The sequence below is a fragment of the Ooceraea biroi genome, chromosome 8 (genome assembly GCF_003672135.1).
Source record: "Ooceraea biroi isolate clonal line C1 chromosome 8, Obir_v5.4, whole genome shotgun sequence".
Classification (NCBI taxonomy): Eukaryota; Metazoa; Arthropoda; class Insecta; order Hymenoptera; family Formicidae; genus Ooceraea; species Ooceraea biroi.
The window spans coordinates 5,317,230-5,344,022 of NC_039513.1; the positions used below are offsets into that span (position 1 = coordinate 5,317,230).

The 26,793-nt window shown below is 38.4% G+C and overlaps 4 protein-coding genes across 6 annotated transcripts in view; 2 read left to right on the forward strand and 2 right to left on the reverse strand.

The window, feature by feature from the left end:
* Positions 1–13,781, reverse strand: part of LOC105279727 (basement membrane-specific heparan sulfate proteoglycan core protein) — a 152,441-nt gene extending 138,660 nt beyond the window's left edge. Inside the window, exon 1 of the mRNA XM_026971812.1 lies at positions 12,986–13,781. Coding sequence (XP_026827613.1) covers positions 12,986–13,063 — 78 coding nt within the window. The 5' untranslated portion in view covers positions 13,064–13,781. The remainder of the gene's footprint in view (positions 1–12,985) is intronic.
* A 4,390-nt stretch (positions 13,782–18,171) lies between these two features.
* Positions 18,172–23,885, reverse strand: LOC105279731 (uncharacterized protein YJR142W). Of its 2 annotated transcripts, none has more exons than XM_011339701.3 (5): positions 23,732–23,885; positions 22,945–23,042; positions 22,632–22,836; positions 22,055–22,534; positions 18,172–21,899 (listed from the first exon to the last, which is right to left on the reverse strand). In XM_011339701.3, exons 1-5 carry the CDS (start codon positions 23,805–23,807, stop codon positions 21,772–21,774), a joined length of 987 nt encoding a protein of 328 aa, XP_011338003.1. In that variant the 5' UTR covers positions 23,808–23,885; the 3' UTR covers positions 18,172–21,771. The 2 variants fall into 2 exon arrangements, with proteins under 2 accessions (XP_011338003.1, XP_011338012.1); XM_011339710.3 differs by lacking the exon at positions 23,732–23,885 and adding an exon at positions 23,376–23,649.
* Positions 23,886–23,982: 97 nt separating this feature from the next.
* LOC105279739 overlaps positions 23,983–26,793 on the forward strand; it is a 242,150-nt gene continuing 239,339 nt past the window's right edge. Inside the window, exons 1-2 of one of the 2 annotated variants that reach the window (XM_026971817.1) lie at positions 23,983–24,105; positions 24,774–24,903. The gene's annotated coding sequence lies outside the window, so the exon portion shown is untranslated. Of the gene's footprint in view, positions 24,106–24,150; positions 24,277–24,773; positions 24,904–26,793 lie in introns of those variants that run through there. The other variant, XM_026971818.1, reaches the window with a different exon arrangement.
* On the forward strand, positions 24,920–26,091 carry LOC105279749 (probable rRNA-processing protein EBP2 homolog). Its single transcript, XM_026972060.1, has 3 exons — positions 24,920–24,970; positions 25,080–25,163; positions 25,273–26,091. Exons 1-3 carry the CDS (start codon positions 24,920–24,922, stop codon positions 26,089–26,091), a joined length of 954 nt encoding a protein of 317 aa, XP_026827861.1.

A 26,793-nucleotide genomic window follows, 5' to 3' on the forward strand; every position in this document is an offset into this window, starting at 1 on the left:
CCTGGACACCAGGCAGGAGAAGCAAGGGAGAGAAAAGAGAAAGAGAAGAATCGGGGCCCCTCGTCGCCTGCCTCGAGCGCATATGCATACGAGCGGACCCATGTATGCGGCATGTCGGGGCACGTCTGACTCATGCCGAACCGGCACCGAAGCGGCGACACGACGGTGTTGCCATGGGCCCTGGATCGGAGTCCCTGGACTAAGGCCCTGACATGCAGAGTATGCAGCGCGACCAAACAAGCGGACCACTAGAGATTCACGACTTTACGTGGATAGAAGAGGAAACCAGGGCACACTCTTCTGCTTGACGAGTGCCTTGAGTCCCCGAGAATCACAAGGGACCCATCCTTCAGGTGGACCTGAAACGCTCGTTCCTCTCTTACGCGAGGTGGACACGCGAGAACCAGTTCTACCCGCCCACGAGTTTCAGACGAGAGTGTCCTGGAACCGTCCCTTTCTGCTTCCTTCGTCTTCCCGGGCCTTGCGGAATAATCCGAGAAGAGAATCCGACACGAGTCCCCTCTTTGTCCCCTGATCAATTCGTACCTCGCGGTTAAGTCGAATGAATACGTTTAGGGCTGGCTTATCTTCTTATTTATTATCCCTGTAGTGCGTGATCTTGAATTGATTACACTGTGCATTAAGAAGCGAACGATCTCTATATTATTGTACTATGCTTTATTTCGCGTATTACGTAGTAGTATTGATCATCGGAGTTAGTCATCCTTTCCATGTTGGCTGACGAAGGGCCGCATTTAGAATAGCGAGTATCCATTACTCGCGGTGATGAGTATCATTTGATTAATGTGCAGTGCATTATGTGCTACACATGATCTCAGCTATCCGCGACATGCAGTGTCTAGACGGAAAGTCATATTAGGTCGTATTAACTTACGTCTTCCACGTTTCGTTCTAAGAATTGAGATCTCCTCGGGAAAGTTTCGCGGTGATCGATACCCTCGTAGTGTCGCGCCAGGGATCGGCTAGGAAAATAGCCAATGCGGTAGCAGTCGGGGGCGGTGGGCCGGTGAACGCGCGCAAACACGTTATTTACCAGTACATGCGTAGAGATGCGGCAAAAGCTCGAGCCGAGATCCTACCTGTCCGGGCGTCGAAGTTACTTTATTCAGGAGTAACGGCCGACTTGACCAGATGGTCGGTGGTCTAGTCTGACCAACGCGACGCGTGAGAGTCATTTCCACTGTCATGATTATAATAGTTTACCTGTACATAAATTTAGATTAACGACGATTACAATGAAAATTACCACTTCTTTGTCATTAATTTCTGATTTCTATGATTTAATCGATTTAATGATTGTAAAAATGAGCAAATTACATATTCACGTGCTCATGTCATTCATAGTAATTAATTTCTAATATTACATTATTTCAGAAGATCTCTTGTGGCTTAGAAAGAGAGTATGCGTGCGTGCATTGGTTTGATTCCAGCCGGATAAAAATGACCTAGGTCGACTAAAAATGGTCTATTATTCAGACTGAATCTTTGAGTGCTCCCAACGGCGGAGATGACGGCGCACGCGTACTGAAATTGCGCCGAAAATGGAGATTATTTTCGGTTTCGTGGGCTCGATCGCCGCTTAATTTTACGGCCGACCGCGAAAGTCGGCCGGATATATCCGATTAATTTAATGACCAATATCGTAGGAGTCGCGCCGCCCGCGCTCGAGGGAAGATATGTACATGGACGTACACACATTGTCGGAAGATGGTAAGCGGAGCCATGAGAATGGATCAGCGACGTTAATATTCCGATAAGGATTATATGAAAAATCGATTAGTCGAGCCAACCGGCCGGGTAGTATTTATGCTATCCCGCGGCCAAATTATATTACTTGTTTTCAGGGTATGTTGCATATAGAGTCCATTGTGATGTCTGTAACACGACACGCACTTAATGCATACGCATAGCGACTTTAAACACATGGCATCGCTGCAAGCAAGATTCGCAAGGAGAATATTTTAAATTATGTTTTCTAACGGTGAAGGGGAGAAAAAGAAATGACATTTCTCTACGACGGAGAGGAAGTTACATTCGACTTGTTTAATAAATACATTGTTTTCAGCTACGAATTTATATCAGAACTGACACATTTATTAGATATTAAATTCATATTTTCAATAGATTTGATGAGCGTACAAACGAAATTTAATGAATAAACTCTATAACTGACTTAATAAATGATTAAGATAAAGACTATTTACTTTGTAATTTTTAAAATAGCACAGCTAAGAAAATGTGTGACACACATCTAGAGATAATGATAGTACTTTTATTGTAGAGAATAATTTTATTTTCATAACGTTATAATAGAGATCATAATTTTGAGACTTATTTAAACGTATTTTGTCTCAAATAATATAAATTGAGTAAAGATAAGAAATATTACAAGAAATAAAGATCGCAGCGAGATGCATGACAAAGCTGTACAAATCTTTAGGTGACTTAACAAACTACATACACATATACCTCGTGCAAGTGAGGAGTACTGTGACCTATTCCATCGATCTGTTCGCACAGAACGTTATCGACGAGAAATCATGTCGAGAAATTGATAGTTATAAAGTCGTTTCTTGCGACACAGTTACTTACGACAACAAATTAGGCCAGTCACCGTTTATTCGAGATAATTTCATAGCTACAAACGATTTCCTAACGATTACTGTTGTACGTCACACTGGTCTATTAAGTGCGCAAATAATTGCAGTTCTTTTTCGACCTATTATTAAAATACCGATATATACCTGATGTCTTGTCACGAAATGCACTATACTAACATAAGAAAATATAAAGCAATGTAAAAATAGGCGTGGCAACATGAATGTAATACAATCAAACGTGACTGTTATAGATTCTTAATTCAACAAAAAAACGTAGCGTAGAGACAGGTTTGAATCTTCAGTCTCCCGCCACTTCGAATCCGAAGATGATTTATTCTCAACTTTCGTGATGCCGCGACGCGATTTCACGTACGTAACTTTTGGCCACGGGTATAGGCCTCTTTTCGAAAGGCCGGTCCGGCGACAGGAAAGGGGGTCGACTTTCGGGAGCGATCCGATGGAGCGTGGATGAGATGATTTACGAGATCGTTTGCATAAAACTCCACGCCCGTACATCGACGACGTGAGATTACGTCATATCCGAGATGCGCCAGGGACAAACGTCGCTGATTTCACCGAACGCACGAGCAATAAACTCGTGAAGCGTATCCGAAGAAGTTGACAACATGCTGTCGATCGAAATAGTGGTTTTATCATTCAATCGGAACTTGCAGCAAGCAATTATTAACAAGTCATTTGCAGATTTAGATATTACAAGATAAAAATCTTCAAGGATAATATTTTCTTAAATAATATCGAAAATTATTAGTTAGGTATATCGAAAAACTGGGATAACGCTTTTGTAAAGAGAAGTTAATTTTGTCAATATAAAAGTTGCAGCAATTTTGCGCCAAACTTGATATTATAATAATTAATGGAGCAATTTGTACAAGAATCAACAAGGATAACTGTCAATTTTAATAGACTTAATAAGAGTAATATTCTTCCATCTTTCGTAGAATTAGATTATTACGATTTAATATGAGCGGCTTAAACGAATTCCAGTTAACTTTGGAATATCAAGCCGCGGTGATCAACCGACTCAAATTAAAATTATAAGTCGCAGCTTATCGATTAACTCAATATTCGATTAGGTCTAAATACATATAATACGCAAATGCGTTTACTTAAACTGTTCAAACATCATACTTGCTCGATAAGCGTTAATTCGTCGTTTATATAGTATCAAATCGATACAAGGAATAAGGTAGGTGAAAATCACAAAACAAGAAAATCCATGTTTCGAGATTTTAAAAAACACAGGCTTCGAACGAGTATCTAGTTATTTCACGCGCGGTGCAAATGACTGTAAATCGAAATCTAGGTCAAAATAAAAAATGTAGAGACAGTCTAGAGTGCTACTCGGCTGCTACGTTGATTTCGCGACGGATTCATAAAAGTACGTCGCTTAATTGCCCGGCCCGACTGTAATTAAGCGCATGTACTACGCGCGTCCTAGCGCAATTAAATATTTAGATGTTTATGCGCTCCCTCCTCGATCGGACATCCCTCTTGGTCCACATCTATTTACAGTCTCCCGCCGTAGACACGAGAAAGACGCGACGGCGAGCCTTCGTTATTCCGTCCAGACGCTTAATTGTCCGCAATGAGTAAGCCGCCACGCGCGCACAAACTTCTCCCGCTTCTCTTCTCGCAGCGCGAAGATAAATGTGGAATATAGGAAGCGGAGTTTATCGCATGCGATACAATCGCGATGATAAGTATCAAGGGCTTGGAACCGTCATCGCGATTAACCCATTAACTCATATACACGTAACCGAACAGGTTCGATAGTCATGCGGTGTCACACATATCGTATCATCACCATGATGCTTCCGTCATGCGAATTATATAAAGTCTTAATTGAATGTATTCTTATTCTTATCCGAGAAATGCATTTCGTATTCGTTACTGAACGGAATAATAAGTTCTTGTTACTTAATTATGCTGCAGATTCTGATATTTCATTATAGCACTTTAACTTCCATTATTAACTAAGTTTGTAATTAAAAGCACGCTCAAGTTTAATCCAAGGAACAATCAACTCCATATTTATCAGGTATACGTGTTCCGCGGTGCTCTTGGATTCAGCGGTCGTCGCTATTAATACATCGGCAAGGGGCACGAATGCGGGATTGCTCTAAAAAACGCGGGTAAAGTGTCTCTTTAAGCGGCCCTACTATGATCCCATGTTGCATCGCGTTTATCGCGTCGCTGTTCCATCCGTTACATATGGAACAATATCGTTCTGTTGTTGACGAGAGGAAGACAGAGACGGAAGAACGATGTCCGGCGATAATTGCCGGTGGCGGACTGCATAAGTAACGCAAATGTCCTTTCAGCGCGCGAATATGCGCGAGCTTATAAAAGTGTCCGGCGAGTAATCGCCGGTGAGTCTCGACGTGGCAAAAAGTAGATCCCTCCTGGCAATACGGCACTTAAGTCCTCACTCGTCGTCGGTCCTCGAGTGCCCGCTGCTCGAGAACTAGAAGTACTTGCAAACGACTTCTCTCGACGGTCTTTCGAGAATTCCAAACGGCGTCGACTGGTATGACGTGTGATAGATGCGAGAATATTGCATCGAGTAATCGCCTCTTTTTCTTCGTTTCTCTCTCTCTCTGTATATTCGTGAAAGTCTGCACCGAGACAGTATCGGCGCCAGTATTAATGAAGAAATTAGAACGCGTGTAATACGCAATCAAGGAAATGTCGTATTTATAAAAAACTTCGTATTTTCTGCGCGTTAGATGTCCAACTGTCAGACAAATTTTATTCAGTGTATTTTTTTACGCAGGAAAGGAATCGATTATTTAATTGAGATGGATATTAGACTGATACCACAGACCTTTGAAACTTTCGCTGGAACAGAATAAAGCCTAAAAATAAAGCAGATACGTTTAAGCTAAATACAATCATGTCGCTTCATGGAATGCTCTGTACAAGCGTATTAATATTTTTAATCTGCTTTCGATCATGGGCAGCCTTCCTAATTTCATAGGAAGGCAATCTAGAAGCTAGAAGCAGTACTTGAATTTCCTGTCGGAAGGAATTTCCGCGTTATGCCAAACAAGAATTATATCTTTATAATAAATTGACAGTTTTATGATAAACTGACATGAAATGCGAAAACGTGATAGAAGAAGAATGAATATTAATTGGATAAATCCCGATGACAATTTCAGCCAAACGTGTCGCGTTATAACGGGATACGATTTCGTAATTCATATGGTTTATCGTGAGACGCCGATTGTGGCTTGCCCCGAAATAATTAATTCGCTCTTGAACGCACATAACGACGTGATGCAAAAAGGACCAAAGTCACCGCATTACTGCGAGCGGACTTCGCACGGTTAGGTAAGCGATTTATCGCACATGCCTCTCGGATGAAGGTCCCTCATCTGCTTGCATTTATAGCTTCCTTGCGATCCTTGTTTTTCTCACGTCTTCACGCGCATCCCGACTTTTCGACGACCCTGACAGTTTTTACGTAACACGTCATATCGGCTCGATTTTTTTAATCGCCGCGAAGCTGTGATCGAGACGAAAGATCTGCCGATGGATCGCGTCACGCGTTGCCGAGTTGACATTAATGCGCATCGGTCTCGATTTAATTGACACGCCCATTACATCAATAGAAGTTAAACTTATTATACGATGCACGTATAGAGCACTGTTGAAGCATGATAATTGTAATATAATTATTTGAAAAATTGATAATTACATGTCATTATATAAAATATGTAAAATATGTAAAATAATGACGATTTAATATAATTAACTTTATTATATGTTATGTGACACTTAGAAGCCGTTTATTCTGTTCAGTTATTTCAATTTTATTTTATTCCAATTATTTCTCGTTTTTATACATTGCAAAAATTTGTCATTACGTTTAGAGAAGATACTACATGATAATTATACTAAATTATTGCAGAAATATGTGCTTAAAAGTACGTACACGCGATGCGAGTATAAAAGAACACACGAATGAAGACTGTTAAATTATTATGTCAAGGTTATTTCACGAGTCCTTTAAATTTCTTTTAAATTTGGGTTAATTTGACGCGATAATCAATTAAGTCGAAATGCATGCGCGCTCCTGTGGGAATGGTCTGATATCCGTATGACTTCATTAGGGTCAACGAATAAAATTTATGGGACTCTTTAATAAGTGGCACTTACGGCGTAAAGTCATCATCCAATACTTACTTTTTGAGCAATTTAAGTCCTTTTCAACTATTTGCATCATATCGTTTTCGCGTATAGTTTCGATTACTTAAAACTTGCGAGCGTCACTTTACGATTTCTGCTAAATAGAATAACTAATGTTACTATTCTTCTATAACATATTTTTTCTTGATATTCTTTATAAATAAAATGGAAAATAGTGTAATGTACAAAAGTATGAGCTTTAAAGAACAAAATGTACATTCTTTCATTGATGGTATCTTCTTTAATGTAGAAGAAGCTTCTTAAGCAATTCCCGTTTACCAAAGCTATTGTATGACAGCATCTGTACTAATTACAGTTTTCAGTCAATAGAAATCTTATCGCTGCTATATTTTTTGTCTGCGAAAATCGTGCCCGCGGAAGCACTGTAATCGCAAGTTTGAAGTTCTCCCTCACTCGATGAAGCCCTGCAAGGATAAATGACGATATCATGGGTTACGCAGGAAGATGAACTTTTCAAATTACTCGCCCGAAATTATATGCATTGAAACTCGGAGTAGCCTGATCTTCTGTAAACATATTTTATCTTCTAAAAAACGGCGTGTTGCGTGAATTGAAATTATTGATAGCGAAACTTATACTGTCACACAATGATTATTTTCCGTGAAGCGTTTGATGATCCTTAAACGGGATTTCGCTTAAAGGAGAAGAACAAAGATATACATATAATACGCTCCATCACTAAAGAACGTATATAAATTTAAACAGACTCCATTACATAATATTTAATGTGAATCCTCTGGGATCGCCTTCGGTCGGGCATCGTTGGTATAGAGCAACAGTACCGTATCGAACGCGCTGCCACGCTACACGCGTGTATTACCATATTTTTCATAAGATACAAATCTTTCAGACCCTTTGCCCGTGCGAATCCCTCGCAATTCAAGCCAGAATGGTCAGGTATGGCGGGGCTATGGTCAAGAAAAAGAGGTGCAATAACAGAAGAACCGCAACTTTTTCTTTCGTACGTACATTGTCATTTTTGCAGAAGGATAATATTCGATAGTATTCGAGGAATCGTCGCGATTTCTTCCCCTGAACGCAAGTCGAATTTTTCCAATCTCGCGCGACAAAAGATTTTGACAAATATAAATATAAATAATAGAGATGTCACAACTAAGTATCTTATAATTTACAAAATATTTATAATTCTGAAATTATCTCATTTTAAAATATTAAATAGATTTTCAATCCTTTTTTATTCAATTTTTAGTAACAATTAATAATTATTATAAAAGCAAAGGTTAACAATTATTGTGATTTCTAACAACATTTCGTATATTTTACGTCTTTTATTTGTGCAAAATAAAAGTGCTGCTTAAAGTAGAAAATTAAATAAATTCCAATTAATGCCCGCTCAATTCTGTCCCTGATGGTATTTTAAGATGCATTGTCACGACGCATACAAATTACTAAGACGATGAAGAATGTCGGACTGCGAGCGTTCGAGGTTACGGCCAAGTAAGACTTAAGTGACAAATTAAACTGCAAGTACGGCCTCCGTTTTGACAATATTCAGAAGTCGTCGGACGAACGTAGGGACTTGTCTTTCTCTATGTATGTATGGATTGTATGTCGTAACTCAGCGATAATAAGAATTTTATAGCATTCAAACAGTTCTCACAAAATAACGATGACACGATGTATAAATTAAGTTAATAAAAATTAAAAATTTAAGTAAAATAATAGTTTTTGTATAATTCATAACTTAATTTCTTTTTATAGTATAAATTTAAGTTCATACTCCTTATAATACAGCACAGTTGATTTGTTAATGAAGATGAAAACTTCAAATGCAATTTAACGATAATCATTTCGACATCTTTACTCATTGCTTATGAAATATTACAAGTGTATTAATCATTTTGGAAGAAATAACAAATTTATGTATATGGAAATTTGTTCTTGTTACTACATAGATTTACAATTTTATCAGAATTAAGTGCTATTTACAAATTATAATATAATAATTTTATCGAGTATCTGTGTTGTGTGTCACTTTACAGAATCAAATAGACAATTTTATGATAAAGTGAATCGATGCCAAGGGCGTCGTTCCACGCGTAATATTGAGAAATCGAGCACGATTATCGGTGAATAATATCAACATGTACGTAAAAATATCTTCAGACAACCGGGGTGTTATCAAATTTTAGTTTTTAGTCAATTATTGGAAGAAAGACTTAATGCAATACGATGGTACATACTTGACTACATATACTTGCTATAAAATTAAGAGATGCAATGTTTACGGTAAAATTATTGCGTGTACTTGAGATAACGGTATCTTCCTATAAATCTATCTGCTTGTTTGAAGATCCAAGGAAGCTTGTGCAATCCATGTTCCATTGTCGCGTTCACCCTCGCGCCGATAAAGATTTATAATACTTATAACGCTCGACACCGATTTGCAAAACGGTCCTCCATGCATGCAGATGCCAGCAAGCGCCGTGAAATGCTAATTTGACTCCAGATCGAGGAACGATTCGAAATTAATCAAGCCACCGACGAACCGTGGCGAACGTGCCGTTCCGAGAATAACTATTTTAATTCAATATCCGCCGACTCTCTCTCACTCGATTCATCGAGTCAGTGTCGTCTCGTAGATAGGGACGATATATCGTCCCTAAAAAATTTCTCCATCGTCGCGAAAGCACACGAATTAAAATTCTCACGTCGGGTTTGTTCTCATTATTAAAAAGCGTACAACTTGCTGAATACAATTGTACTAAACAAGTTCGCTACACCTCGCGAATTTGCCTTTATTTACGAAGTAATGTGTCTTGTGCTAATGTTTCTGCCAAAAATATTCGCTGACCGGGTAAAGTGCGGTGGCAGCCATTTGACATAAAATCGCCGTTTTAAATCGCGATGAAACATTTGTTCGCTGTAATTGAAATCTCGAAAATTTTTGATTGCGTGATGGATAGCTCTCAGACATCCGAGGTTATCACGAATTGCACCGTGTTATATCTATGCAATAACAATGTAAAATTTATATATTCATAAATTTATTTTTTTTTAAATCGATACGCTTGCAATATTTCATGAGCGAATTGGCAGAAATATCGAGACGGTCACCATTAAATTGAAACATCTCCATCTCCACGAGAAGCGATTACTTTGCGACATCGAGCACTACTAGTTACTCGCAAATGCAACGAGAATGCAGCCTCATGTGCCGTTGCAGCACGGCGTTGTGCCTCAAATAGAGCCATTTAGCACGCTGCCTTGAATAGCGCACGTCGCGGAAGACACGCGCATATTGCATGCCTGTGTCACGAATGAGATTGTCATTTTGGGATTCGCTCGCCCGTTTGGGTAGCTCGTCCGAAACAGCCTTGGAAGTGTAAAAAAGGCTTTTTGCATTCAGTCGCGATTTTGCACGTTTCATCGTTGCATATTCGCCCTGGTCGCAGCATCGCCCGTATCGTGATACTCGATCCTCGCAGCGACAGATAACGCAATCATTGTCAAGCTATCGCGGCAAATAGGCGTACTACGGTGCAGGTCTCAACTCAAACGATGCACTTGCTGACATCGGAATTCGATTGAAATATTTGCCGTTTCGTCATAATTTGATCATCTTTTGATCATGAAAAATTCTACTTTCGTTCCAATACGTTTTAGGAGCACGATAATACAATCGCGCATTGTTTTATACAGCTTTGATTGTATTTTGTAGAGCCATGTGGCTGCTCAATTTAAATCTTTTTATATAATAACGTACTTGAGCGATGTTCAACTGGATTTTCGATTTTTTATTGAAGTTATTAATGTAATATGATTCTCTCTGTATTAACGAGATATATTATGTTTCTTTTTTTGAAATTTTATTTCCTATAGCGTACAAGCAAATAAATGCTTTTGTAAAAATCGGTATCTTTAATTTACACCTTTTAAAGCTGATAAATTTTTGTATAAATACAATTTAAGATAAGAAGAAGCAAAACATGCATAACACTATGCACACATGTGAGATTACAAATATCAAATATTAAATTGTTTAGAAAATTAATTCTATAAAATTATTTACAAATGTTTCACGAAGCATCTTTCTTTCCCAGAATAAAATTGTTATTGAGAGAAAATCGCTATTATTTGTATTTTTACGGAAAAAGAATACCATATTATAAAAATCTGTGAGCTATCTAGGTATATTGCGGATCACATACGCAACGTATATAATTCTTTTATTGTACGACTATATTCTCTGTTAAATTGTCAAGAGACTTGGCTTTAAAAATATGTGAAGTGACTCAAAACATATTTTTTATACACGTTTCTTCTTATACATGTCTGTAAAATGGTAAATTAATTTGTTTTCAGCAGAAATCTGATTCGAGTCATCATGCGTGCACCATTGTAGGCATGACAAAATCGCGCCACGGAAGTTATGAAGAAGCTGACCCAGAGGATCGTCACGTCAGACCGACGACGAAATGTCGCTTCGGCGGAAATCCGTGCCCCGCGGAATGATATTTCGCTGGATTGGCGGGTTCCTGAAACGATCGGGCTTCGCCACAGCACGAGTTTGGCTCGTGCTCGTATCCGCTTTTGCAGAGTTCGAGATGTGATCGGAATATAATCGATTCGCGCGAATTATCCCGGAGCGTCTTCCGCCAGGATGTCGAACAAGTTCGGCGGTGTTTTGCGCATAACAATTCCGATCCGTATTTTCCGAGTTCGCGGCACACCTTTGGCAGTCCCGCGGATACATCGGTATACTTCCGCAACACTGCTCCTCTTTCCCCGTACCTGTTGATTGTCGTTAAATCGGCGATTTCTTTGCGCGACGCGATGATGCATTTTGTTTATTTCACAAGAGCGACAAAAATATGAGCCGTCGAAAGTTAACGGATTTATCACAAGCACTTTGATCGCAAAAAAAAGAAGACTCCTAGTTTACGCACACTTAAGAGCATATTTTACAGCCGATTTATGCGAAGTGGACTTTGTATCGCTGATTGATACTCGTAATCATCGTATGATAAATTGCTATAATTATTTCTGCAATTCACGGCACAATTACATAATTTCATTCATCATACCTCAAACCAATCTGTCAAATTTTCACATGTGCGGCGCACCGTTACTTCAAAGATCAGAATGCTCAGATAAGAGCACGTCGTGGAGATCAACAGCAGCGGGAGTTTGATACACGATATATTTTAAACGTCGAAATGTGTAATAGCTGTATCAACACAGCTGGTAATTGAATGGATGACACCACAGTGTTGGCTCATGTGTGTGTTCACGTTACATTTAAATAATTAATCTTTTTTTTGGTTTTCTCATTTAAACCGGTTTTTATTTCAACTCTCAAGCTCTTTTCAAGAGCGCGGGCGAATCGGAGCACAGCTGAAGCACGAAGAGAGACGCTGCGTTGCTGGGATCAAGCGTTGTATTATAAAATGTTCGCGAACGGAAGAATGTGACAAAATCACGATACACACAATTCAAGGAGGCATGTCCTAGGCATCTCTAAAGAAAAGTAAGAGATTTGTGACGCCATATACGTCAACGTACGAATTTGTCGCGATGATCTACGAGGACGATAAGCGTACCTTCACCGCGAGATACGCGGCGATTCTTATCATCAGACGTAAGTGAGACACATAACAGGTATAATATAATCGCGGTGATTGAACTGCGCAGACTATCTAATCGCCGGCGCGCGGGGTTTCCGAAATTTTCTGCGAGTTTCCAGTTGATAAATTCGCGAACTTCGTCAAAGCGATCGTTTTTCTGCAGAAAACACCTTAATAATATTACATTGTGCTATATTTAACAATGTCATTTAGAAATTCGATCGATCAATCGATAATTAACGATGTCAAGAAAACTCTCGCTAATTAGATTATTACATAAAACGTGACTTTATGTTTCTTGTCTTTTTCATATCATTGTTCACAGTAGTAGTACAGGTGCACTCCTTTTCTAAAAGGAGACCTTGCAGAATCGGGAGGAATCGACCTCGTCGGCCAAGCGTGTTTCGGAGCAACGTTTTCCTGCGAGACGCGTTTTCGGAGCAGCGTCCGGCCCGAAGGGGTATTACGTGAGACCACCGGTAATTTCAACAGTTCGGGAACCAGACTATCCGATCCCAGGATAGGCATTCTCTAAGGACTCACCTCGGATGCTGTCACCAGGCTGTCCGCCGCAATCAGCAGCAGAAGCAACGCACTCTTTAGCAACACACGGTTCTTCATCTTGCCGCTGGCCGTCCGTCGCGACCGGCAAGGAGTCACTCCTCGACGACCTCTTCGCCCTCTTCCTAACTGACCCTGTCTCCCTCTCTTCCTCTCCTTCTCTCTTCCTGCTTATCGCCGTCCGTCCCCCTTTCTTTCCTCTCTGTTTCGCTCTCTTGTTCGCTCGTCCCCTCGATTGGCACTGCAGGACACCTCAGCGACGGTGCATGGCGAGACGGTGCGAAGCTAGACCGATTACTCCAAGGACGCACAGCCGATGTCCTGTGGATGATGTTCCTCGACAGCCTCCTCCTCGGCGATTCTCCAGGCGCTCCTCTCGCGCGAACGTCCGTAAGCACGCGGGCGGATGAAACGAACGGGGAAGTTGACGACGGGAGGACCGACCGGGGCCGGAAATCGCGGCACACGACCGGGACTTTCTCTCTCTCTCTCTCTTCCTCTTTCTCTCTGTCTCTTTCTCTATTTCTCTCTCGTTGCTCGCAACTCGTCGCCGAGGAGGCCGCGCGACCACGCTGTGGCCAACAACACCGTACCGGCGTTCGGTAGCGTCTGAGAGGCCGAGTGCGCCGACAAGATAAAACTTTTTCAAAAGCCCCCGTGGTTTTCCCTCTCCTCTCTCGCCGGGTCCGGCTCTTTCTCTCTCGCCGTTCGCTCTCCTCGTCCCGCGTTCGCGGCCCGACTTCCTCTTTCTCCACGTTGGATTCTCTCTCACCGCGAGGAGAGTTCGTCTTTCTCCCCTCCCATCGCTCTCTCACCTCCTCCCTCTCTCTCGCTGTCTCTCTCTCCCTCTCCTTGTATTTCGCCGACGTGATCTCGCGGTCTCTCCCACCACGCTCCGAATCGGCACGTTTTCCTGTCCTCCCCGCCGTTTCTTTCATCTACCATCTCGCTCTCGCGGCTTTCTCCCTCCCGCCAATCACCCTTACTCCCCCTCTCTTTCTCTCTCTCTCTTACCCTTTTGATCCCCACCGCCGCACGCAATGTGGACGCGCATCTCCCTTGGACCAACGTCCCCCAGGATCCTCTCCTCATTCCCTTCGTGGTCAAAGTTGCTCCCTGCCACCGCAGCCGCCGACGGGCGGCGGGGAGACCGTTTAGGAGGCGGTCGGCCCGCGAACGAAGATCATGGTTGTGCGTTTTCACGCTCGCACTTTCCGCAACCTAGGATCTTCGCGATACTTTGATATCGGAGTAATGATTTATTATTGACAACCAGTATTTAAGAGACGTGACGGGGGTAGTATGGTCTTAGTTGGGTACTCGAGCTAGCTACTATGAGCGAAGGTGGCACCTGTCAAATTAGACTCTGATCAAACACGCGATTTCGAATAAATTTGCAAAAACCTAACTAAGGACGACGCGGTAAGTACAATTTGCGGCAAATGTACTTTATTTATTTAAATGTACATTACTTTGTCAATTTACTGATTTTTTTTATTATTATATGTAATTTTATTATTGCATATATAATAAACTGTTTTTTCGAGCCATGAACGAGCGTCTTTAAACGCAATTGATTACAGTTTACACGTGAATCGTCATGTACGAGTCAAATCATGTCGCTCAATACCAGTTATTTCTACGGTGTAATAAAAATAAAGGATTTTAATGTTGCATTCTTGCCGTTCCCCGACATTGCAATGACCTATTGATAATCTGTCGATAGTCTTTTTTGATACCAAGAGTATTTAGTTTGTCTTTAACAATAAAAAATGTAATCTCCATTCTTTTTAAACAATATATTTGATTATGCATACGACAAAAATACCAATTAACATGAAATTACGTGATATTGAAAATTGGAGCATTTGAATAGAACAAGCTTTCTGGAACGCAGAGATATAATAAAGCACTTTAGCTTTCGATTACTTCCAAGTGATCTTATTTTACCATTGTAACTTGAGAAATACTTAGACACCGAAATAAGCGTTAGGCATCCGAGAATTAACCGTTAAATTGGGTCTGACCAAATTCCCATACAGATTGTTTAAAAATAATTATCGATAACGGAGATCATCATGTTGATGTACGATTTTAGATTGAATCTAGTGCAGAAAACACGGTGTATTAGTATTTGTATATAGTATTTGCGTTTTGCATAAAATGAAACCAGCCGTAGACGCAGTACTTTTAATCGCCGGTTCCATCCGCGATCCTTTGCTACTTCGAGGGAACTCTGATGAAAAGAACGTAAAAAATATCGTTTTCTCGCAGACAGCTTCACGATAGTCTTTTCTCTCTCTTTCACTTATCCTCTGTAGAACATTCAGAAACAGGCGCGAGGGTGACGGTCTTTTTTAAACAGGTCGAGCGTCACTACGCCGCTCTGTCATCGTTATTCGCGTGCCCGTTCTCCGTTCTCCGCACTCGTTTTCCGCCTGCGTTTTACGTTATTCGACGAACGAGATGCATCTGTCCGTTTGGCAGTGCGCGAAACCTCGTGGCATTCTCGATATAAATTTAGGCCGGATACGCGCGTTGCCTCCGCACATTGAGGAGGAGCGACGATTACTGCGACACGATTATCTTGAAAAATTGCCGAGTTACATACGTACTGACATTACGAAATTCTACGAAGCGATTTCGATAATCATCATTTGGCGAAGAAGGATAATCATCATTTGGCACAAACATAGAAAATACTGCTTGCAAAAGATAACAAGATGGCAAGTAATATCTTTTTTATAATTGTAGCAGATCGAAGTTATCTTAAAAATCGCTCCTTTGTAGAGTTTTTATTATGTCAATATAAAAGTTTTATGTATTTATCACTTTTATAAACACATTACATATTATTTTTACATAAAAATGAAATTCTTAATGATTTATATTTTGAATTTGATAAGCGCTCACTTCTGATTGCTGGAATATATTGTAAAATATTGCATTTTTTGTAATTATATTGTTCCCTGTTTAGTACTATCTCTCATCTGATACAATGTTCGTGCTGATCAAAATTTTATTCTTCATAATCATTATGATATCATAGCATTATGATATCATATTAATCCATAAGATGTAAATTAACGCAAACAATTACTTTTGTATTTTAAATATAATATTTAGTATGTACAATAAATGTCTCCTAGTTACATTAAAGCTTAAAAGAACATCGATTGCGCGATCAAGCAACAAATCTTCGAACTCCCGCTGGCAAAGATTAATCCGTATGATCGGAAGATTAAGATACACGGGTGGCACGTGAATCGTATAAACAGATCATGTGTAGGAGACTCGCGAAGGAATGTGACGTGAACGCGAACTATCCTCACACGATTATCGGTAATACCAAAATAAATCTTAGGTGGAAATGTAACAAACCCTGACTGCTCCCCAAGTTCTCACTCTGGTGATTTACGGCACGGCAACCGTGTGGTCCACAATCGTGCATGCCTCTCAAAGTATCAAAGATGATTTCCCCTTTCTTTCACATTCGCGATTTGCTCTCCACTTATTTGCCACATAATGCAAAAATTGATATCAAACAGTTGTTTCACGACAATAAAATAACGACACAGGCGATAACGGGCATATGGTGTATCATTTAGGATTGTGTAATTTATCATCTTTGTGAGTTATCTTTCGCAAATCTACGCTTGATAATATACAGATTTGACGTGTAATATATTAATAAGCTGCAATATTTCTTATTGAAAATTAAAATTAATTCATTTTTATTTAAAAAATCCTCTATATTTCTTGATTTTCTCAAGTTTCAAAATGTTTCTCAGTCTAAAATGTTCTATGAGCTCTGACATTAAGATTACATCGGAATTATTTAACATTAACTGGAAATCGAGTTTACTATTTATATAAATATTTTTGTTCAATACGCTTCACTTTAAAATAATTTATAATGTGCCAAAGAGAATTATTCACATATCAACATTTGTAGCAACAATCAGCTTGAAATGTCACTTAATGCACGTCAAATATACTTTTAGCAATATCACGTTTTCCACACGACAAAAGAAATATAATAAAATAAACATAAAATAAATATTCAATTATTTATCTTATAAAGAAGTTTAGTAAACATGACAGCTGACTTACAAACTTTAATTTAGGAATGATAAAAATACGAATGTCGAAGATAAAGCTACTTTACGTTATTGCTAAAGTTATCCCGCGGACTTGATGAAAACGTGTCATATATTATTTTGTTAGATACATAAATGTGGCTTTTTTTTATCATTATTAAATTACAATATTCTCAAAACGGTACACGAAAGAAATTATAAATTGAGAACAATTTAGAATTTAGAAATCTACAACTCGAATTTATTGGAACAATGATTTAGTTAAATGCATCAATTGAACTCATCAAACTGCTCGAACTATATCATTGGCTCTGAGAAACTATATATATGGAGGTCAATTCAGTTATTCATTGATTATAAAATCAGAAACGTTGAAGACCGAATCTCCAGAGCCTTTTTTGATTTTTATTGCGCGCGAATTTGTTAGCAAGTAAATATCCGACATAAATTTTCTCGTATCAAGATTTGCAAATATGTAATAGGAACACTTGATACGGCAGATCACTTAATCTCGTAGAGTTATGCAAGTGATTCATTCGCGTAATTCTCTAGCGATTGATTTATCATGCTTCTCTAAATATTTATGTATATTAAAGAACATGTATTAGTGTTTAACGAGAATCTTAATGACACAAAACAAGTAATTAAAGAAATCAATGCTTATGTCGAATCAAATTTACAAATTCTGTTACAGAACAATGAAATATATATGGGCTGCCGTTTAAATTCAATAATATTTAATCGATAACACACACGCACAGATGGCACGTATTTAATATTCCGAACATCATCTATATCACATGCTGAATTACAAATTTTACTTTATTATCACATGTCTGTCGATACATGTGGTTACGTCATATCGCCGTTAGTTAAACAGAACAAACGCCAAAATATAGGTAATGCGATATATACATCCTCACTTGTAACTAAAAATAATTAAGTAGAGTGATCATAACTCAAGTGTATGGTGCTTATGCGTTCGCGTCTTGATGCCAAAGTAATAAAATTTAATACGCACACGAAGTATAACAATAAGAATTATATGTGTAATAAAAACTCAGCCACAAAATATTACTCATTGTTTATGTAAGTACAATAATTTGATCCTATAACTACACACACCTCTTACAGTTTTGGTTACATCGATGCAATCGATACTATCATCGAAATTTCTATTCGATATTAAATGAATTGAACATAAGAATTCACATTTTTATAAAAGTTTTGCCTGCAAAAAGACGGGTGAAGCAGTGCACATAAAAGATTTATCAGATCTTTATATGTAGGTTAAATGTCACTGCTCCGAAATGTGCAGTTTCGGAGATAAATCATCTCGTAATATACATACATATTTTTTAAAAAATTACTATTTTAGAATTAGAATTATTCAGATTGAACTATCTGTACTGAAAAAATCATCTTTTTGCGCAAAAACATTAATTTTAATAATTATTATATAAGTATATCCACATCGTTCTATGACCTTTCCAAACCATTATAATTTGTGCAATATGTAATAAATATATTAAAATATTTTAAAAATATCAATACTGCAGAGAGAACATAAACGTTCACATTTTTTTCATCATGGTTTTTTATTTTTTTAATTTATCAAGCACGACCGAGTTATTTAAATTAAACATGTATTAGACATATATAATCGGAGAAATTTCAATATTTATTTTTTTCAAAATTTTAATTTGTTATATTTATTAGTGAGCCAAAATATGAAACCGAAAATATCAAATCGATATCATCCAGCAGTACTGCACATTTATAATGAAAATAAAAGATATAAAAATGTTCTCCGACTTTCTGGATTTTGTTCAATATCAGCAATCGGTCGTGCTTACTGCAAGGAAGCTTCACTTTTCTGTAGAATGTTCTGAGAGACGAAACCGTCCGTTCAAATTGCGATCCGCGTAATGCGATGATTGATGCAAACATAGCAATTCTAGAAAAATTGATTTCACGTCAATTCGATCTGGCCGCTTGCGATTTCTCTGGCATTTCTTGTTACAATCGATACATGCTTTGTGCTGCAATAAGGAATACAAAAGCCAAGTGATATATACCAAGTAAACTTAATTAGCATTATATACAGTCACATATTATATAATAATCATCACTCAAAGTTACAATAGCTTTCATATATGAGAAACGTCATATGAATAAATCATGCAAATACACTTCACATAACAACTGCAATTAAATTAGTTAACTTAATTAGATTCGGTATTAATTCCAGGCACGTAAACACTTGCACCGTAAAAACGCGCATTTCTTATTATTGCATCAGAATTAAATCATAGATTAACATGAACGTGTGGCCATGTAATTTTAAATGATATATATATATTTTAATTCATGCAATAAACATATAACCAGTCCTATCCATCCCTATCACAAAACTGAAGCATAATAGGAAACAGAATCTCACTCAAGGTAAATGTATCACAAACACTGTGTCTGACGACCAGATTAATGTTAGAAGAGAGAGGCGAGTGATAAAGATGAGCGTGACTAGTATATTGTTACATTATCGTCATTACAAAAGTATTAAACTTATGAAATCTACTACACGCAGTTCGGTTAGTTCTTAGGACTTGACTGTAAAATATGTTAAATTAATGATTCTACAATTATTCGCAATTCTCATCGGCATGTATGTGTGGTACGAAATTATACTTTAAAAAAATTCAAGTATACAGCTATTCTACGGAATACTTCAAAGTCTATCGTACAAAGTCTTACTGCGCTCGAAACTTAGACTTCCGCAACTCATTTGTGAACCTTCGGTTTCCGCCATGTATAAGTGCTTGCTTATCCTTTTGTGCATATAAATGCGATAATTTATTATGAGATTGATATATATATATATTTTTTTACCGTAACTGATACTATAACAAATACATGATATTAGATTTCACACTCATACTTGTAATGCGATGTTTGTAATAATGAATTTAACAAGAATATTAACAGATTATTTTATATTAGTTAAGTATTTGCTTTTTATACGAGGTATATAACAATTTTTTAAAAATGCGATGTAAAATATATCACATGAGTGGCGTTAATAACAAATAGCGATGCATCTATCGACCAACGCATCGATATAAAGCGATAATATATATATATATAATACCAATAATATGCAACTCGATAAACTGCCGTTGTCAAAGTAAGAAATGCGGATCATAAATAAATACTCTGTATATACACTTAAGAATATAATGTATCTATCCAAATGTAATAATGACGAAACACACATTTTCTATACTCAAATATCGTCAGAACACAATTCTTTATATGTACATTAGAAATTAATATTAGAATTAAAATTAATATTTATTATTAAAAAAAAGAAATATATATACTATTTTATCAATTATTGAGTTTGTGCTTCCCACTTGTACGATTATCAATGTACCAATAACATAAATGATATTCTGAATTTTCATTGTTGGAAGTACTTAACATGTTTAATTAATTTTGCAAAATGCCAGCACGTTGCTTACAATAAATAATATAAATGCTTTCACGATCTTTAACGCTAATAAGTAAAAGATAAGTAAAAAAATGCTTAGTAAGTAGAAATGCTGAATGCTCAACGACATCTTCGACGAATAAAAACTCGATTGAACACATATTCAGTAAGTGATCCCAAACTCGATTGCAAACTTTTGATGAAGAAAGTGCGTTGTGTATTCGCTTTAACAATACTGTGAATAACGAATTACTGTTAGCTTTTACGCAGATTATCAGAACTTTGCGCTGGTGACTTCAAATACCGCGTCATAAGTTTTAATACGAACATAATAATAATAATAATCGCGATCGAAAGACCGTTTTGCTTTTCGGGTCTCGTAAACGTAATCTTATATCGTTAAACTTAATCTCTTGGAATGCTGAACTCGTAATACTTTTTTTGGTTTGACTTTAATGTACGTCACAAGTCAATTTCGTTGAATGTTACTTGCTTTTATTACAATGCGACAGTTCACAAGCAGTATATTAATATAATTGGCATATCCTGTTGTGCTAAACGTAATAATGGCAGATTACACTGTGAAAGATACTGCAATATAACGTTCGTATAATCCAATCTGTTTACGGAAAATGGAAAACAATTACAATAAATACAGATGGAAGAAATTATCTCTAGAATATATCAGAAAATCTACTAATTTCGTTCTATCTTTCAAATCATCACGTTATCATAGATAGAATTGTAGTTCATCATACAAAAAGTGTGTTTAAAAATTCATAGCTTTCCCCTTTTCCTTCGAAAGAGGAAAGATCCATGTTACAAAGAGCCTATGTATTGACGTGTTACAATCAACGCAAGAAATGAAATACATATTACATCTCTTTTTTTCCGTTGTTGATACAAGATATGCTAATACAATACTGAAATTAACGTCCAAATCAATACAGAAATATACGTTTGCAATCCTTGATCCGATAATTTATACAAGGCTATCCCCGCCCGAATCTCGTAACAGCGTGAATACTATTGCGTCGTTCAACATAAAATTTATCAATTATAGTCCAAAGAATAAAGTCCAGAGAGAGAGAGAGAGAGAAAAAAAGGACAACCTTCCTCATTTCATTAGATTCATAGCCTTAGTCGCGATATAAATTAGAAGCCTAGAAAACAAGTTAAATCTTTTCTAGACCCTCGATCGCCTCGCCATTCGCTGCTATTCCATTACTATTCTTTTCTCGATGATTGTACATAGTTTGCAGAGGTACATGAAGCAACTCCACAATCTGTATAAAGTTAGGCTCTGCAACAGAAACATAAGAAAGAGAATCAGTGAATCTCGTTCTCCAAGAGAGAGAGAGAGAGTTAGTTCTCTGCGTAAACGCGGCGGCGGCACTGCCCGAAAACTCTCCGAGCAGCGGAAGCGTCGACCGCGATTAAGATTAAGAGGTGCCATACCGTTCTCCGCTGTGATGTATCCGTGTCTAATTAGGAAGTCAAGGGCGACCGGTACGGATGTGGTCTTGAAGTGTGGTGAAAGTATCCTCTCTAAGCACTCACTGACGGGAAGCAATTCGAAGGTCTCCACTTCCCCGTCGCTGTTGTTCGGTACAAAGTCGGGCGGCAGTTCGAGATCGTAGACGAATTCCGTGTTCGGGAAGAGGCCCCTCTCGCTCTCGAAGAAGAACGACACGCAGCCGGCGCTTTTGAGCTTGGCGATCAGATGATTCGGAATGCCGGCTTCCTCGCCGGCCTCCTTTATCGCGGTCTCGTTTATGCCGTAACCGACGCTCAGTCCGCCGCTCACCATACTGTCCCAGTACGCTGGCCATGTCTGCTTGTTCGGACTACGCTTTTGTAACCATATTGACAAGCCCTTGACAGGATCCATTACGTAACCGTTTATGTCCACTCCATACTTCCGAATTCCAAATAGACCTGTCATCATTTCAAAAGGAACTTGTGATTGAAATGAAATTGCGACTGCAATGAACATGAACGGAATAAGAGGCTGATCTTTCTATCATACACGTACATGTGGCCGAGCGATCCATCTTAAACAATGGTAGCGTATTGAACTGAGCGCGCACTTCGTAACATTCCTCCCTCCAGCCTCGCAGTGTCACAAATTTTCCACCCGCCTTCCATTCTCTCAATACTTCGTCAACACGTGCACTCCTTTCGGCATAATCCCGAAAGGCTGGATTTAATTGCACGTACTGGGGATGTACTTGAAATATCTTGAAAATTAATGACAGATCGGATGTAAATGTACATTAACTGTTAGTATAGATATGTATTATTAATAACAAATATGCATATAAATCACGTCATACACGCCAACTCACTTGGGGATAATTTAATATCTCTTTCATAACATCTGGACGTACAAGACCGACTTGTTGCCCATCGACAACAAAAGCTCTGCATTCTCCTGCATGCAAACCTAAGGAATAAATGCATTTTTGCAATTTACAATAAATGTAACTCCCAATCACAATAAATCATATTATGATTGCCAAGCACACTTTGTTAAAAAATGTTTATTCCAAATAAAATAAATAAAGTTACACGAATTACATTAAAGATAAATTACACATAAATTACTCAAAGAGAAGTAAGTTACGTATGAAGAAATTTTTTCTGTTGACGGATTACTTTTTTTATTAACGTTACATGATAAATTTATGCAATTTCACAGTACTCTAAGTGCAAATATAACAAAACGATTGTGCCTTCTTCCTGGAAATACATCGTGCATCAAAATTTTTTCACGTACAACGATGTTTCCGCACCAAAAAAACAAATGCTGTTTATATATATCATATCCATCATCACAAAAAAAACGCCAAAGATTATTTTGGAGCTGTTATTTCTCTGGAGAGTCTTCTATCTTCGAACGCAAGAAGCACGCGGAACCTCGCCGACAATCGCACGATATTCGCGCGTTCTCCGGATATTTTTCCGTCACTTCGCCCCGAAACGCGGATGACAAATACACACAACACACGAAATCAATATTCTCGATGGTCCGTACGAACGGCAGCGGCGCATTCCTATCGATCACGCAGCTGGGCGACGCTCCGATTGAAATAATACGTAACAATGCGAGCACGACTCGCCGATCTCGCTTACCTGACAGGTAGAAGCAGTTAAACTTGTTTGCGAGTTTCATTAAACGTGACATCGGCTTCTTATCGTTATCCGCCATGATGTTACGTCGTTGTCATCCAGCTGCGACGAAAATCCTGGCATCGAGCAAAGCATGAAGTTAGACAAGCGATGAAATGATGTTTCTGCGCACAGCGGAGCCTCGCGATTCGCCCGCTCGTCTCTCTGAGCTTACCGTCGACCAATCAGACGCCTCTGCTCGCACTACTAGCAGCACAGTCGCACTGTCGTCAGTTTCCGCGAGACTGAGGAGGATAACGATACGCGAGGGAAAGTGAAATTTGATTCGCGACGCAGATCCTTGAATTCTTCTCCGCCAAGGACGCAATCAAAAACTTGTAATTATTTCATTACTTGCACTTAACTCTCAATTTCTTTGTTTTCTACACAACTGCGTACGCTCCTTGAAGCTCGAATTGGATACATATTACGAGAACATTGTTGATAACGCGCAAATGCATCTCGGAAACGATTTTGTACGATTTTTTTCCGTAAAAGATTCATCCAAGGTATGAGAGATGTGTCACTTTTTAACGAAGATTTTGCTAAAGATGTATTTGGAAAGCTATGTTCGTTGTTAGAAGCGACAAGAACGTTTTTACAAAAATACAACCACCGCCATTGCACCATTCAATATCAAAATATTTCAATGCGCCATGTTTTTAGCTCCTTCATGATCGACACTTTTTAGGTAAAATCTTAAATTATTTTCCTTGAAACATCTTGTCGCTCCGAGTTGTGATAATGTACTTTAACATATTTTCGATCATATTCTGGATACAAAAAAAAATGAAGCTAAAATACATTCTCATTCTTTAATTTTTAATAGAGAACAGAGATTTTTAGAAAATAATTTTTTTATTTCGAACCTGTTATTATATTCTTATTTTTCTGTGCCATGACCGATATACTTGCAGACAAAACTTTTATTCGAAATAAACAGAAAGACGGCAAAATAAAAATGTTTGCATTCGATTTATAATTTACCTTATGATTAAACTTTCAGATTGTTTTACCAGAGAGCACAGCCAGAGGACGCATCCAGCTGTGTTTATCGCGTGCAGTACAGCGGCGCTAGTGCTGAAATCGTAGTTCGGATCTTCGATTTATTCTGCCGGTGAATTCGAGTAAGAAAGGTAAATTAATTGCAGGATGTCAGAAATGTCAGAATCAGATTCGGAGACTAATTCATCTGATGAGGAGGTAAGCAATAGCAGAAGGACGAGCGAGCACGCGTTCCTCGAATGGGAAACTTATTAGCTCAAGATTTCTGTTAGTAATATCCTAACCTCTTTGTCCTTCACGTGTTCAGCTGCAAGAGGCGTTCGCAAAAGGATTGCTGAAACCGGGTATCAATGCTGTCATTGAGGCAAAGAAGCAGCCGAAAAATTGCGTTGTAAGTGCATAATTCACTGTCACCAATTGTTACGGTATTTTTTAGTGTATTTACAATAATTTACCTAACCCTAATCTAACTGTTAAATTGTTTTGCAAACAAATCGCAGAGTCTCATGAAGGAGAAGGTGGATGAAATAAAGTTGAATTTACCATGGATCGAGAGACTCGATATGGTAAACGCACTGGCACCGCTGGCACCAGAGTTAGCGCTTCAACTGCAGGAGCAAGAGGTCAGGCGCGCTAAGCAGCTGCAGGGAAATAGAAAGTTGCCTCAGTATGAACCGTCCCAGGATCCTGTTCTAAATGAATTTCGTAGAGAGACCATGTTCCACCGTCAGGCTCAGGGTGCAGTCATGGATGGCATCGCTAGATTAAAGAAGCTTGGTGTACCGACAATCAGGCCAGACGATTATTTTGCTGAAATGGCGAAAACAGATGAGCACATGCAAAAAGTGAGAGAGAACCTGATGAAGAAACAGGCGATCGCGGAAAGATCGGAGAAGATAAGACAGTTGAGACAGCAAAAGAAGGTTGCCAAGCAGGTGCAGGTTGAGGCAACCCTGAAGAGGCACGCAGAAAAGAGGAAAATGCTGGAGGAGGTTAAAAAGTATCGTAAGGGTGTACGGCAAGATCTCGACTTTTTGGACGACAAGAAGAAACCGCAGAAGGGTGGAAAACAGCCAAATCGTAAAATGGCTGTGAAGGCGCAATTGAAAGCGAAAATGAAAGCTGAAAAGTATGGTTTCGGAGGTAAAAAGCGCAATAGCAAATGGAACACGAAGAGCAGTTCGGCCGACGTCTCGGAATATAGACGACCGCAGAAATCGGGACAACGGAGAATGAAAACTGTTCCTGGAAAGGGCGGAAAGGGAAAGCAAAGATTAGGTAAAAATCGTAGAGTAAAAATGAAAGCGAGAAAGAAGTGATGAAAGAACTTTCAGTGAGTGTGACAAGCTTGGATTCTTCATGCGATTGTATATATCGATGTTAACACTATAATCGAATAGTTCGATTCTTGACCAATAAAATGTTTATATGAAACTTTACACGATACGATTTACTTCCTCGTTTTAGTCATTATCTGCTACTCAAAAATTTAACCAAACCATGAATGATCGTAACGGCATGTATCAATTGTTTTGTTTTTTAATAATTAGACATCTTTTTTGGTGTGAAAATTTCATTCTACACGCAGCCATGTTCAGATTAATGTGTGTCTCATATTTGTAAATTTGCATCACGTTTTGTTTCATTTTCGCGGTACAATAATTAGTAAGTGTAATATTAAATATGCTCTAATAACTGTGACAGAGTGAGAAAGAAAACTGAAATTGCGAGCTTCAATATTTTCAGCCTGCTGAAAATTTATTACAGTCCTCACAATAAGTATGTAATTTACATTAAATATGCAATTTATTAATTGACCTGCCGAAATATATAGTTAATATTTTTCTTTGTTTCATGATCGTGTGACTTGTTACAGCTGAGCTTTCGCGTGACGCCATGTACAATAAAACAGGAAAAATTACAATAGCGTGCCTTGACGCGAAATTCGCGCTGCAGAATTCGATCACCTGACAACATGTTCCACATTAGACAATCCCTTGTATGTACACACGACGCTACAC

Excerpts from the sequence above, each read along its gene's own strand:
- LOC105279749 (XM_026972060.1), top strand. The coding sequence starts at position 24,920 with ATGTCAGAAATGTCAGAATCAGATTCGGAGACTAATTCATCTGATGAG. Across the intron at positions 24,971-25,079 it reads CTAATTCATCTGATGAGGAG|CTGCAAGAGGCGTTCGCAAA; the intron begins GTAAGCAATAGC and ends TCACGTGTTCAG. Across the intron at positions 25,164-25,272 it reads AGCAGCCGAAAAATTGCGTT|AGTCTCATGAAGGAGAAGGT; the intron begins GTAAGTGCATAA and ends AACAAATCGCAG.
- LOC105279731 (XM_011339701.3), bottom strand. The coding sequence starts at position 23,807 with ATGGCGGATAACGATAAGAAGCCGATGTCACGTTTAATGAAACTCGCA. Across the intron at positions 23,043-23,731 it reads TAACTGCTTCTACCTGTCAG|GTTTGCATGCAGGAGAATGC; the intron begins GTAAGCGAGATC and ends TTTATTCCTTAG. Across the intron at positions 21,900-22,054 it reads ATACATCACAGCGGAGAACG|AGCCTAACTTTATACAGATT; the intron begins GTATGGCACCTC and ends TTTCTGTTGCAG.